General features: G+C 50.0%; 2 protein-coding genes across 3 annotated transcripts in view; both read right to left on the bottom strand.

Annotated features, from left to right (window-relative positions):
• Window positions 1-15009, bottom strand: part of LOC144671417 (glutaminyl-peptide cyclotransferase-like) — a 56094-nt gene that overhangs the window by 29295 nt on the left and 11790 nt on the right. The gene's annotated exons all lie outside the window — the stretch shown is intronic.
• fbxo46 (F-box protein 46) lies at window positions 812-3204 on the bottom strand. Its single transcript, XM_078533318.1, has one exon. It carries the CDS (start codon window positions 3138-3140, stop codon window positions 1119-1121), a length of 2022 nt encoding a protein of 673 aa, XP_078389444.1. The 5' UTR covers window positions 3141-3204; the 3' UTR covers window positions 812-1118.

Below are 15009 nucleotides of genomic sequence, written 5' to 3' on the forward strand. Positions count from 1 at the left end.
AGAGATTCCCATCAGGGCAAATCCGCTGCTATTTAGTTTCTGGTCGGCTTTCTAAAGAGCCAACCTTTTAGTCATTTCTTTTAAACAATCTGCTGAGCCTAAATTCCTCGAAACGGAAATGGCTGGCTGACCTATGTGAGCATTGTGGTTTGGATGCAATAAATATTTGTGACCTGTGCTTGGTGCTGGTTGCGATTTTCCTTTAAATCAATTCTGGGCGATTATTACAATCACGCTGTTGAAGTGAAGCTATCGATCCTTGTGTGTGATTTTGCTGTCCTTCTCTCCCCTCCCCCCCCACCCCAGTGTTCTCATTTCCCGAAGGTGCTCTCTTCCTGTTGGTTTGGAGGAGGGGGGGGAAGGGATGGTGGGGCATTCCAATGCAGCTTCCCCCGCCCCCCCCACCCCCGTTGCCATTCTCTGCGTGTGCACCCATTGACTGGTAGCGGAGGGCCGATTCTAACGCCGCCTTTGCCCGGCGCCCACTTTCGAACAACGGGGAACGGCTGGCGATCAGGTTTTCGGGGGGGGGGAGGGCGGGGGCTCTGACCGGATACCACCCCGTTGCCCCCACCTCCACCCCTACGCACCCCTTTACTTCACACGGGCTGAGCCACGGGCGAGGTGGGTGCGGGTGGTGATTCGGGAGGCACGAGTCCCGCTTAATTCTGTTCCTAAGCGGCGTGGGTCGTGGTCAACAGCGCCGGGAGAGCCAAGATGGAGTCCGGTCGAACGGTCAAGTGGGTCACTAAGGAAACGGATCCTGGCGGGATGGGTTGGGCAGTGGGGGGGTGGGATGGGGGGGGGTGGAGAGGGGAGCGGATGAACAAAGCTGTACTTCCATTGATCTTAAATTACGGTTCAATATATTTGGATAACAAGGGAAGGGAGAAAAAAAAAAACCAAAAAACAATCTTTATCATGCTCTCAACAATTAATCTCATACCATACAATCCCCGCACCCCACTTCAACAAAAACAAAAATTAAATAGCTCTAGCACATGAGAAGCCAGAAATGTTCAATCGTAGGACGGAGTAGGGAGGAGAGGATGGCGATTTTTTTTCAAAAAAAAAGCTTTCCTCGGGTGTTCTCTCTCTTTTGTTTTAATGCATAAGTTTTACCTCCCCTCCTCCCGCTTTAATGTGTCGGTGGGTTGCACCCAGTTATTGTCATGGAGTCCGATGCGGCAGCCTGGCGTCTCCCTGTCTTTCCGTCGGCAGCACATCCAGTAGGAGCGTCCATAAGGCAGGTCGTGGTGATAAGGTTTGGGGTGCCAGCGGCACAGGGAGACGTCGCCCCTCTCGTAGCGCTTCTTGCACTGCTTGCAGGGGTCGTCGCGGTAGAGGGGGTCCCGGTTCCAGCGCGAGTCGGTGGCCCGGACCCCGTAGGCCTCGATGACGGCCTTGAAGTGGTGGCAGACGCACTTGAGGGCGGCCAGGGCCCGGGTGGGGAGGTAGCTGAGGATCTTCACCGTCACGTGGTCGGGGAGGAGCAGCAGGTACTGCCGGGGCTCCAGGAGCCGCTGGATCTTGAAGCGGATCTCCAGGAAGTCGTGCGAGACGTGGCGGTAGAGGCAGTAGAGCGAGGCGTCCTGGGGGTCGGACTCGGGGCTCAGCAGGACGGCCTTGTCCTTGGTCTCCGGGAGGCCGGGCCTGGCTTGGGAGGGTTTCCCATCGGGGGGCTCGTCCCCCGACGGGTCAGTCTCGGGGCCCTGGGCCAGGGGGTGCAGGAAGAAGAGCTGGCCCGGCGGCGGGTCGTCGCAGGACAGACACTTGGGGTCTTGGCTCGGGCCGCTGACCGTCACGCAGACCGTGTCCTCCTTGTCGCCCTGGGCGCTCTCCCGGCCGAAGAAGACGCACTGGTCCACGCCGCCCGTCACCACCACCTCCACGTGGAAGCCGTTCAGGCATTCCCGCGGCGCGCTCTTCTCCGAGGGGAGGGGCAGGGAGGCCGCGGCGGCGCCCTCGGGCGGGCCGTCCTTCCGCGGCTCTTCGACCAGGCGGGGCGTCACCATCTCCACATCTGACCGGGAGCGAGCCAGGCTGCCGTGGTGGTTGTTGCTGCCGCCGCCTCCGGGCGGGAAGTCCGGGGCAGAGACGGACGACGAGGAAGGGCTGACGATGTGGTAGAGGTCGCAGGTGATCTTCTCCATGGCCCCGCCGCAGACGGTGTGGTTGCAGCTCATGAAGATGCAGCCGGGCCCCGCCCCGGCGGACTGGGCCTCCCCCGGCGAGCGGGCGTCCCCGCTGGCCACCCGGAAGGCGATGCGCACCTCCCCGGCCGAGCAGGCGGCCCGCTCCCCGCCGCCGGCCGCCAGCCCCCCGCCGCCGGCCCCCTCGCACCGGGCCAGCCCGTTCCGCCGCCCCCCTCCCCCACCCTCCTCGCCCGCCCGCTGGGCCGACTCGATCCGGGCGATGGCCTCGGCCACCCGCCGGGTGTCGGCGGCGGTGGCGGCGGTGGAGGACCCCCCCTCCCCCCTCCCCCACCGGCCGGGCTCCCGCTCCCCGGGGGAGGGGGAGGGGGCCGGCGCCGCGGGCTGGGGCTGGGGGTCGCCGGCGGGCGGCTCCGGCGGGGGTCGGGCCTGCCCCCCCGGGCCGGAGGTCGCCCGCTGCTCCACCCGGGCCACCATCTCCGCCACTGAGACCGGGTCAGCCTCGCCGGGCGGCTCGGCCGGGTCCGAGCAGACGCACAGCCTCTCCGCCAGCCCGCAGGGTTCCCGCGGCCTCACCGGGCAGCCCTTGGCCGGGTCGTGCGACTTCCGCCTCCTCTTGGGCTTTGTCCCGTCCGTGCTCCAGTTGCCTTTGACCTTCACCGCGTTACTCCGGCTGCTGCCGCTGCCGCCGCACTGGTGCGCCACGAAGAAGGCGATCTTCTCCTTGGTGTTGCCCGGCTTGATGACGTACCAGGTGTCCAGCATGACCCGCCCCTCCTCCCCTTGCCCATCCCCCGGGGCAGCGTCCCCCCCGCCGGGGTTAGCGGGGGCGGGGGGCAAGTTCTCCGAGCACGAGGCCTCACTCTCCTTGGATCGGGCACCACCCGTGGTCTTCTTGACGCTGATGCAGCATTGCTTGTTCTGAGAGTAGGTGCCAAGAGGCCTGGGGCACCAGAGTCTTATGCGAGAGAAAGTGTTTTGTTCCATTCTTCCCCAGGCCCCGGCTCTCACAGTCCCTGCTTTCACGCTCCAGGTTCATTCAGTTCGAAGGGGGGGGTCTCTCCAGTTTGGGCCTCGCCTAGAAAACGAAAGAGACAGTGTGAGAGGCGTTGAACCACGGGAAGAATTTCACCTAGACTGTTAAGCTCTCTCTCCTCTGAGACCACCACCCCCGCTCCCCCCACCACCCCCATGTCGAGGGGGCTTCCAGGGATGCTGATCACCCCCCACTATCTCACCCAGGCTGAAAGAAAGAACTTGCATTTATGTAGCGTCCTTCTCAACATCTCAAAGCGCCCGACAGCCCCTGAACTGCAGTCACTGTTGTAATGTAGGAAACGCGGCAGCCAATTGGCGCACAGCAAGCTCCCACAAGCGGCGATGTTTGTCGGAGGGGGAGGAGGCTCGGAGGGCTGACTCTGCTCCTATTTCTTATGTTTTTACGGTCAGTAATCTTCTTTTAAGTCGTGTCGGTTGAGGGATAAGTACTGGGGAGAACTCCCCTGCCCTTCTTGGAATAGTGCCCAGGGATTTTTTTTAAATGCTCGCCTGAGAGGGACGATGGGGCTTCAGTTTAACGTTTCATCTGAATGATGGCACCTCTGACAGTGCAGCACTGGGAGGGGCAGCCTAGATTTTGTTCTTCTATATATATATATATATTTTCACGTGCTGGCCAGGCCAGCGTTTTTACTGCCCATCCCTAAGTGCCCTTGTGCTCCACTCGCTGGAGTGGGACTTGAACCCACCACCTTCTGGCCGCGAGTAGAGCATGTTGCCCACTTAGTCACGGCTGTCAGCCGGCCGGCCGTTCCTTACCTAACAAGCGTTAGTAGCTCTTCGGCTAAAGGCAGCATCGTTCCTGAGTCTAATCCTTGCCCTAATCGCGATGTCCCCTCCCTAAGTGAGGCGCCAACTGGAGAACACCTCCTTTCTCCTGGCCCTAACCAGCTGACTCAGAACGGAGTGTGGTGCCAGCTTGATATATAAGCCTCGGTACCACCGTGGGTAGAGCATTCGTGCGATGAGCCGCATAAAAGACTTGAATTTACAGGTGTAATATTCTAAAGACCACCCCCCTATACATTCTCCACAGAATAAATTAGTTGTTTGAACAATAACAGCAGCTGGTGTTTATATAGCGCCTTTAACATAATGAACCACCCTGAGGCGTTTCATAGGAGAATAATCAGACAAACATTTGACACCGAGCCACATGAGGAGATATTAGGACAGATGACTAAATGCTTGGTAAAAAGGCAAATTTTAAACGCAGGCAATGAAGTGCTTCATGAAGCGTAGGCTTAATGCAGGGAAACTTGGCGGCTAATTTGCGCACGGCAAGGTGATAAAGGCTATAAAGGAAGGACAAACATGCCTTGGACAGAGTGCAATGAAGGTTCACTACACTGAAATCCTGGGATGAGCGGATTGTCCGATGAGGAGAGATTGAGTAGACTGGACTGACCTTCTCTGGCACTTGAAGAACGAGAGGTGATCTCATCGAAACATATCAAATTCTAAAGGGGTATGGGATGTTGGGAGGACGTCTCCACGTGGCTGGAAAGTCTAAAACTAGGGGTCATGGTGTCAGAATGAGGCGTCAGCCACTTAGGACTGAGACGAGAAGAAATTCCTTCACTCAGACGGTTGGGAAACCTTTGGAATTCTCTACCCCAGAGGCTCAGTTGTTGAGTCAAGACAGAGATCGACAGATTCTGGGATACCAAAGGAATCAAAGTGTTTGGGGATAGTGCAGGAAGGGGTACCTGAGGGAGAAGATCAGCCACGATCTTATTGAATGGCCAAGCAGGCTTGAAGGGCTGAATGGCCTATTCCTGCTCCTTATTTCTTATGACCAGATGATCCGATTTTGGCGATGTTGGTTTGTGATTGATATTGGCTTATCTTGGCTGGTGTACGCTCTGATTTGGGGTTGGGAACAAAAACAAAATGAACTAATAGAAATAATGGGGTTTGTTTCTAGAAGGATAGAATCGAAAAGCAGTGATGTTAAGTTAAACATGTTTCGAACCTTTGTTAGAATGTGTGCAGTCCTGGTCTCCAGAAAGGATATAGAGGTGCTTGAGAAGGTGCAAGTCAGATTTACGAGTGTGATACCAGAATTGTGAGGTTACGACTATCATGAAAGGCTGTAGAGGCTGGGGCTCTTCTCTCCAGCCTGAGGGTAACTTGAAAGTTTACGAAGGGCTTCGACAGGATGGACACAGAGAAAATACTAGGGCTTGAGGGAGAGACCTGAAGTAGGAATAAGGTAGTCACTGATAAATCCAATAAGGAACGCAGGAGAAATTTCCTCATCCAGAGAATTGGTTAGAATGTGGAACCCGCTACCACAGGGAGTGGTGGTTGAGGTGAGTAGCGTGGATGCATTTGAGGGGAAGCTAGATATACACGAGGGAGGAAGGAATAGAAGGATATGCTGATAGGGTGAGATAAAATTGTGGGAGGAGGCTCATGTGGAGCATAAGCACTGGCACAGACCAGCTGAGCCTAAAGACGTGTTTCTGTGCTGTAAAATTCTATGTAACTCGAGGCATTACGCTCCTGTCAGGGATCGTTAATATTTAAAGAGGGATCCAAACACCCAAGATTTAACCAATAGAACTACGCCACAAGATTTCATGTTTTTAAACAAACACGAACTTTACTGTATATAAAACAAATTAAACCAAACAAATACGATTAAGTTAACACTATAGCTTATACCCAAAACATGCTTTGCTCTTAAGTTTACTTCTTACTTCCCTCAAGATGTCTCTTATACATTACGGTATCTTAAAATTATTTACTTCTGTAGGAACCACACATTATGCCACAGTTCTCTGGAAACTACTTTAAATTTCCTCAGCTCCAGCTATTCTCAGAGGTAAAGCTTTCATTTACCATCTCTTGTGGACACCTCATTCCCTTGTTCTGGTTACTTTTTCAATGCTTCCAAGCTGACCTGCTGGTTGCATTCTTTGGCCATAAGACTCTGCGAGGACCACTGTAGATTTTTCCACTAGCTTCAAACTTGAACAAACCTTCCAACTTCTGTCCCCTCACAAAATTCAAACTGAGATTAAGCTTCACCCGCATTACACGTGACAAATGATGAAGTTACTTTTTTCTCTTCTTACAGTACAGGCCTAATTGTCATCTACTTTGGCTATCTTCTCTCAGAGAGCTGTAAACTGCACACACCAGGTCCAAGCTGCAACTAAACTCTCAGCAAACACCCAGATAAACTGAAACCAGAGGATCTCCCTAAACTCTACGCGTCTCCATGATGACGTAGCATGCTCTGGGATATCCTCGAACAGACCTTAAGTATCTCTAAATTAAAATTCCTGCTTTGATACAAAGAAAGAAATGGATTTTACAAACTTTCAGGGTTTACTGAATGCTTTTAAACTAATTTAGTTCTAACTCCCAAAATATAAACATCTTTCTGGACTGCCCTTACTGTAAAGATTGCAGACATCATGTCTCTAGTTCTTAAGCTGATTTAAGCCCACCTGCTGTTTTATGATCTTCTCTTTCTAACTGTTAACCTCTTAAGTCAACGTGACCCCAAACTTTTACGTATAATAAACTCTAAGCTTGACTGAATTGCATTTCTCCCAGTGTTGCTTATTAGTCTCTCAACTAAATGTCCCCATCCTCTACAGTTAAAACTTTAATTCCTAAATTAAAACTAAACTCCTAAGACTCAACATTATATTCGTCCAGCCCATGCTTGCAAAATTCAAAACATAGTGTCCAACATTAGGTGTGATTCTGTGATTGGACAGCACTTGCTAAACAATTCTGATTGTGCTAAGAATTACACTGACAACCAATTTAAGATTATCAGTTGAGCTCACTGTGGCTCACTTATGCATGCTAGAAACTACAGGTATTCACACACAGGGCCCTGTTCTTTGCAAACAGAAAGAGCATGTCCATGCATTGCACTTTTTTCAACTAAACAAAAGCCTGGAGGACAGCCATTCCCTGATTCATTCCCCATGGCATCGCCTAGACCAGAGTTGACGTCCCTGATTTGAATTTAAACAAAAGCTTGGCAATTGACTGTTCCCTGGTGCATTCTCCATGGTAACGCCTCCATTAATCAGAGTCTACTTGCCTACCAATCAGCACTCTCTTGTCATGCAGTATAAATTGTTGTTCCCTTAAGGTTTGGTTTTCTTGCAAATCTGTCCTGATGAGCACAAGACAAAAAGTTTTGACAGCATGTCTTTTTTTCAGCAATACTCAAGTTGTGTACTACCAAGTGACTATTTATATTCTAAAACACATGGACCATGAACTCGATATTCCCAACAGATGTAAGAATTGTCTTTAGGAGGAGAGAAGTGCAAAGACTTAGGGAGGAATTCCAAAACTTGGGGCCCAGGCAGCTGAAGGCACGACCGCCAATAGTGGAGCGATGAAAATCTACGATGCGCGAGAGGTCAGAATTGGAGGAGCGCAGAGATCATTGTAGTGCTAGGGGCTGGTCCAGAAATGGGAAGGGGTGATACCATGGAGGGATTTGAAAATGAGGATGAGAATTTGCTAGGCAGGAGCCAATATAGGTCAGCAAGCATGGTGGTGATGGGTGAATGGGTCTTAGTTCGAGTTACAATGTGGGCAAAGTTTTGGATAAGCCCAAGTTTATGGAGGATGTCTGGTGGGAGGCTGGCCAGGAGAGCACTGGACTAGTCGAGTCTGGAGGTAACAAAGACATGGACAAAGGTTTCAGCAGCAGATGAGCTGATGCAGGGATGGAGATGGTTGATATTACAGGGGGTAGAACGATTATTGTTATGGGGGCAAATGGAACGCATGACCTGAATCCGCCAAGACCCCACAAATAGGAAATGAGATGAATGATCAGTTAATCGATGATCAAAGGAGGAATGTTGGCCAGCATTCCCCTGCTCTTCTTCCAATAGTGCTGTGGGATCTCTGTGGAAAGAGGCAAATGAGACCTCAGTTTAATGTCTCATGCAAAAGACACAACTGAAGCTTGTATTGCCATCTCCCTCGGGGTGGTGAGCCCCAGAGTGTTGTCCCTGGGTGGGGAGCAATGCGCAGCCAACAGCATAACTCAGGTCTACCTGTCTTATTGTTATCTGCAAGAAAGAGGGATCTTGCATTTATAAAGAACCTCAAGACATCACTGACGTGTCTGAAGGGTTTATCGTTTCAAGTGCAGTTCCTGCCATTGTAGAACTTGCTTCTTCTACTCAAGTGAGGCTAACTCTCCCTACAATGACCTTAGAATCGTACAGAAGGATGCCATTCAGCTCATTGAGTCTGTGCAGGCCCTTTGAAAGAGCCATCCGATTAGCCCTACTGCCCTTCCAATTCCACAAAGCCCTGCAAATTTCTCCTTTTCAAGTATATATCTAATTTCATTTTGAAGATGCTATTAGATATGATTCCACCACCCTTTCAGGCAGTGAATGTTAGATCATAGTGTCCCTGGGTAAAAATTCTTTTTACTTCCCTCCTGGAAGATTTGACAATGATCTTAAATCTGTCTCTTCTGGTTACCGACCCTCCTGCCAATGGAAACAGTTTCTCCCTATTTACTCCAGCAGGCTCCCTCATGATTTTGAGCATCTCTATTAAGTTTCCCATTAACCTTCTCTGCTCTAAAGAGAACGATCCCAGCTTTGCAAATAGGGTGAGATGAAGAGGGGCGGAGGGAGGCATGTATGGAGCATAAACACTAGCACGGACCAGTTGGGCTGAATGGCCTGTTCCTGTGCCACATCTTCAATGCAATCCCTAATAACAAGATCAGCTAGTGATTGGATGCAGTGCTACAGTTAGGATTATAAAATGCTTGTGCCACAATAACAATGCAACAGGGGAAAAGACTGGCCTCGTCTCTCTATCTGTTGAGCTCCTGAATACACAGAAGAAATAGGAGCAGACGTAGACAATGTGGCTTGTTGAGCCTGCTCTGCCATTCAATAGGATCATGGCTGATCTTGGGCTTCAACTCTACGTTCCCGCCCATTCCCTATATCCCTGAGACACCAAAAATCCGTCTATCCTATCTTAAGCGTATTTAACGATGGAGCATCCACAACCCTCTGGGGTAGAGAATTCCAAAGATTCACAACCCTCTGAGTGAAGAAATTTCTCCTCCAGCTCAGTCCTAAATGATCGGCCCCTTATCCTGAGACTGTGCCCCCGTGTTCTAGATTCCCCAGCCAGGGGGAAACAATCTCTCAGCGACGTATACCCTACCAAGCCCCTTCAGAGTCATAAAGTACGAAAGGACCTCATAGTTGTGGCTACAACTGAGAAGCAACATCATGAACTCGCCAGGAGGCTCATTTGCTCCTGTCCCAGTGACTTAATTGCTAGGTGCCAGCCTCGCTTGGTCAAGTTTAGAGTCTACGTTTTGGGTGCCAGTGATAGCTGGGTGGGTAGCGCTCTCAACTCTCGAGTCAGGAGGTTTGTGGGTTCGAGTCCCACTCCACAGAGATGAGCATGTTTTTCAAGGCTAACACTCCAGTGCAGTACTGAGGGCGTGCTATATTGCCAGGAGTGCCGAATCTGCCCTCTCAGTTGGATGTAAAAGATTCCCATATCACTAAACAGATTTACATGATCATTAACACATTGCTGTTTGTGGGAGCTTCCTGTGCGCAAATTGGCTGCCACTTTTCCAACCTGACAACAGTGACCACGCTTCAAAAATTACTTAATTGATTGTTAAGCGCTTTGGGACATCCTGAGGTTGTGGAGGGTGCTATATAAAGGCAAGTCTTTCTTTCTTTCTTTACTTGGTGGAGGCCAGAGCCTGATAAACAGAGGCTGTTCTGAAACACTAAAAAAGTCAATGTTGGAATATCTACACTGCACTTTGCAATGTTGATGTTATACATGTCCACCTGGACACTGTATATGTCGGACTGGGTACTGGTGTGTGTAGATTGGATTGAGTGTGGGCCTGTGTTTGTACAGTGTAGATCAGACTTGGTATGGTTCTGTGTTTATGCAGTGTATATTGGATTGTGTGTGGGCCTGTCTTTATAGAGTGTATATTGAATTGTGTGTGGGCCTGTGCTTATACAGTGTATGTTGGATTGTGCGTGGGCCTGTGCTTATACAGTGTATGTTGGATTGTGTGTGGGCCTGTCTTTATACAGTGTATATTGAATTGTGTGTGGGCCTGTGCTTATACAGTGTATGTTGGATTGTGTGTGGGCCTGTGTTTATACAGTGTATGTTGCACTTTTTGTGGGCCTGTGTTTATACAGTATATATTGGATGGAGTGTGAGCCTGTGTTTATACAGTAGATATTGTATTGTGTGTGGGCCTGTGTTTATACAGTATATATTGGACAGTGTGTGGACCTGTGTCTATACTGCACATCAGACTGAGTGTTGGCCTGTGTTCGTTATCTTGCTATCGGGACCTATGGCCCTTTGTGCAATATCTGTACTTCAGAGAATAACTACAATGAAGAAAGTGTAGTCGTTGGACTTCGCAAATGGTAAATACATTTCTTCTTTGAAATGCAGCCACCTTTGTAATGTTGGTGAAAGTTGCGGCCATTTTGTTTATTGCTTGGAGGTGAATGACCACTCACTCCGTTCTTGTAGGTATTGATTGAGGGAGGAATGTTGGCCAGGAACCTGAGAAAAAGCCCTGTTTTTATTCTGACCGTAATCTTTGATGGCCACTTGAAGCATTGAAATAGGCCGAAGAAGATCCCGGTTTAGCGCCTCATGTGGCGGGCGACACCTCCAGCAATGCAGCAACCCCTCAGTACTACACTGAGGTTAGGGTTAGATCATGGGCTTGTCTTAAGGGTCAGGCTTAAAGTCACAATCTCTTGAGAGACAAGTGAGTTACCAACTGAGCCAAGCTGACACTAAGTTGAGTGGTAATAGGGTTCACAAATGCCTACGTTGTCAGAATCCCTACCCTCTGCTCGGTATCCAGTGATCCCAGTTGTAAGCTAGGAATGTTTGGATATCATGGACGCCAGCAGCAATAACTTGCATTTACATAGCACCTTTAACATGGTGAAACATCACAAGGTGTTGCACAAGAACGCACCCAGACAGAATCTGACACCGAGTGACGTAAGGAGCTATCAGGATGGATAGGTAGGTTTTAAAGGAAGAGAAAGAGACAGAGAGGTTTGAGAAGGGAATTCCAGAGCTTAGGGCCCAGGCAGCTGTAGGTATGGCCACTAATAGCAGAGCGACGGAGATTGGGGATGTGTAAAAGGCCAGAATTGGAGGAGTGCAGAGAGCTCAAGAGGGTTACAAGAGATAAGGAGGTCAAAGCCATGGAGGAATTTGCAAACAAGGAGGGGAATTTTAGAATTGATGCATTGTTATATAAGAACATAAGGAGTAGGAGCAGGAGGAGACCATAAGGCCCGTTGAGTCTGTACCACCATTCAATACGATCGAGGCTGATCATCAGCTTCAACTCCACTTTCCCGCCCGCTCCCCATATCTCTTGATTCTCTGAGAGACCAAAAATTTGCCCATCCCAGCCTTAAAATATATTCAACGATGGAGCATCCACAACCTTCTGGGGTACAGAATTCCAAAGATTCACAACCCTTGGTCATAAATGATCAGCCCCTTAACCTGAGACTGTGCCCCCGTGTTCTAGATTCCCCAGCCAGGGGGAAACAAACTCTCAGTATCTATCCTATCAAGCCCCTTCATAAATCTTGAACGTTTGAATGAGATCGCCCCTCATTCTTCTGAACTCCAGAGAGTATAGGCCCAATTTACTCAATCAGCCTCTCATCGTAGGACAACCCTCTCACCCCGGGAACCCATCTAGAGAATCTTCGCTGTACCACCTCCAACGTAAGTATATCCTTCCTTAAATATGGGGACCTAAACTGCAAACAGTACTCCAGATGCAGCAAGATTTCTTTATTCTTGTACTCCAATCCTCTTGTAATAAACGCCAACATGCCATTTGCCTTCCTAATTGTTTGCTGCACCTGCAGGCTAACTTTCTATGCTCCTTGAATGAGCTCACCTAACTCTCTCTGAACGTTTTTTTAAACTTATTCTGTCACGGGATGTGGGCATTTGTTGCCCATCCCTAATTGCCCTTGAACTGAGTGGCTTGCTAGGCCATTGCAGAGGGCATTTATGAGTCAACCACATTGCTGTGGATCTGGAGTAGGCCAGACCAGGTAAGGATGGCTAAAGGAAAGATCCCTAAACAAAACAAAATGTTGACATTTACAATTTTCTCATATTTTTAAAAATATTCTTTTCTTGCGACCAAAGTGAATAACCTCATACTTTCCCACATTATCCTCCATCTGCCACCTTGTTGTCTACTCACTTAACCTGTATACATCTCTTTGCAGTCTTTGTATCCTCCTTACAGCTTGTATTCACACCCAGCTTTGTATCATCAGCGAACACAGATACATTACTCTCTGTCTCTTCATCTAAGTCATTAATGCAGATTGTTAATGGCTGAGGCTCCACAAGTCACAGCCTGCCAACTTGAAAATGCCCCCTTTATTGCTGCTCCCTGCTTCCTGAACCAGGAGTTAATGTAGGTCAGTGAGCACAGGGGTGATGGATGAACAGGACCTGGTGTGAGTTAGGAGACGGGGTGCTGAGTTTCAGATGAGCCCCAGGTTAAGGACAGGGTCGAGCTTGGCTCTGGTCCCCACACAGTTGAATAGCCTTTCACAACTCGACGTTTTCATGCAATCAGTGGAAAATTCTGGATGCAAGGCCAATTGGTAGAGGCATTGCCATGGAGAGTTGACCAGTGTCCACATGCCAACCAATCAGCACTCTCTTCTTATACAGTATAAGTTTGTTGTTTTTCCTTACGTTTGATATTCTTGCAAATTGTCCTGACGAGTGCAGGATGAAAAGATTCGACAAAATGCCTCTTACTTTCAGCGAGACTAAGATAATTTAGATTCCAAGGGAAGGCCCAGTTTAGAAGCAGACGCTTATTTATAATGGCCTGGATGGCTCTGCAGCATTTATGTAGTTGGTCGCTGAGTCATAAAGAGCTGGAAGCTATTGATCCCCATCCCAGCCTGAGCTGAGATAGCTGATCACAGCTGGGCTGGGGACAGGGGTGCTAAAGTTGGGCCTTGGCATCCCTGGGGTAGGAAGGGGGACACTGGTTGGGGTTCTTGCTCCTGATTGCTACCGGGGAGACTGGCTAGAAGATCGGGCGCTTGTGTGTGTGTGTGTGGAGGTCGGGGAAAAGCCTGGCTTGCATTGCTCACTGACCTAACTGGTTTAAAACTGGTTTGATGCCACTCACTGAAAGATTACTCATGCAAGAAACTGCACTGTGCCCCCCCCCACAACCCCCGCCACCCTCCACAAGAGATACGGCCTTTTAGGGGAGATGTGGGAGGAAACTCTCGCTTTTGTTTTTTTCATGGGATGTGAGTGTCGCTGGCAAGGTTAACATTTGCTGCCCATCCCTAATTGCCCTGGAGAAGGTGGTGGTGAGCTGCCTTCGTAAATCACTGCAGTCCATGTGGTGTAGGTACACCCACAGTGCTGTTAAGGAGGGAGTTCCAGGATTTTGACCCAGCGACAGTGAAGGAACGGCCGATATATTTCCAAGTCAGGATGGTGAGTGGCTTGGAGGGCAAGGTGGTGGTGTTCCCATGTGTCTGCTGCCCTTGTCCTTCTAGGTGGTAGAGGTTGTGGGTTTGGAAGGCGCTGTCGAAAGAACCTCGGTGAGTTGCTGCAGTGCATCGTGTAGATGGTACACTCTGCTGCCACTGTGCGTCGGTGACGGAGGGATTGAATGTTTAAGCTAGGGATGGGGTGCCGATCAAACTTTAGAGGGTGGAAGGCGGTTTAATGGAGGGAAAATGTACTCTTAAAGCCAAGGAAATGTTGACATGGGGAACAAAAAAGTTCTAAAATCTACCTTCCCTTTACTGGGCAGGTGGGTCCTGGGTTCAGGATCACAGAGGCAGCTTGCTGTCTGGCTTCTGTTAATGTCACTCTGTTTTCAGATGGTGTGAGGGAGGGGGTGCACTCCTACCTCCCTGAGCCTGATTCCCCCTTTCTGGCTGTGAGATGGGGGCAAGGGGCAGTACGTGTTTGTGCTCAGTCTGAACCTGCACTAAGCTCTAAGACTGTGAGCTCAGTGCATGGAAACTGGAGGTTAAACCTTCATCTTACCCATCTCCCCTCTGACTGTTTGTGCTCATATGAAGAATGACCATAGGGGACAGGTGCTGGGGGTCAAAGGACACCTGAAGAACTTCATCCCAACAGGAGTCAGGACCCGGGGAGCTGTACCCCAACAGGAGTCAGGACCTGGTGAGTTGTACCCCAACAGGAGTCAGGACCTGGTGAACTGTACCCCAACAGGAGTCAGGACCCGGGGAGCTGTACCCCAACAGGAGTCAGGACCTGGTGAACTGTACCCCAACAGGAGTCAGGACCTGGGGAGCTGACCCCAACAGGAGTCAGGACCCAGGGAGCTGTACCCCAACAGGAGTCAGGACCTGGTGAGTTGTACCCCAACAGGAGTCAGGACCCAAGGAACTGTACCCCAACAGGAGTCAGGACCCGGGGAACTGTACCCCAACAAGAGCTGGGACTTCCATGGGAGAAGTGAAAATTATGCTTACATCTTCACAGTCAGGGGATAAATCATGCGGACTCCAAGGCACAGCAGATTTTCCAGAACTCTCTGGCTGCGTCCCGAAGCAAACCTCAGCTCGCGAGTGTTTTTGGATACACTGGGGATAATCCCGGGAAGCAATGTGCACAATAGTTGCAGCAACACCCACTCCCACCCTTCCTGTACCTTGTTTATTCAATCCTCTCATCTCGCTAAAGCACTGATTCTGCC

The sequence above is a fragment of the Cetorhinus maximus genome, chromosome 32 (assembly GCF_964194155.1).
Source record: "Cetorhinus maximus chromosome 32, sCetMax3.hap1.1, whole genome shotgun sequence".
Lineage (NCBI taxonomy): Eukaryota > Metazoa > Chordata > Chondrichthyes > Lamniformes > Cetorhinidae > Cetorhinus > Cetorhinus maximus.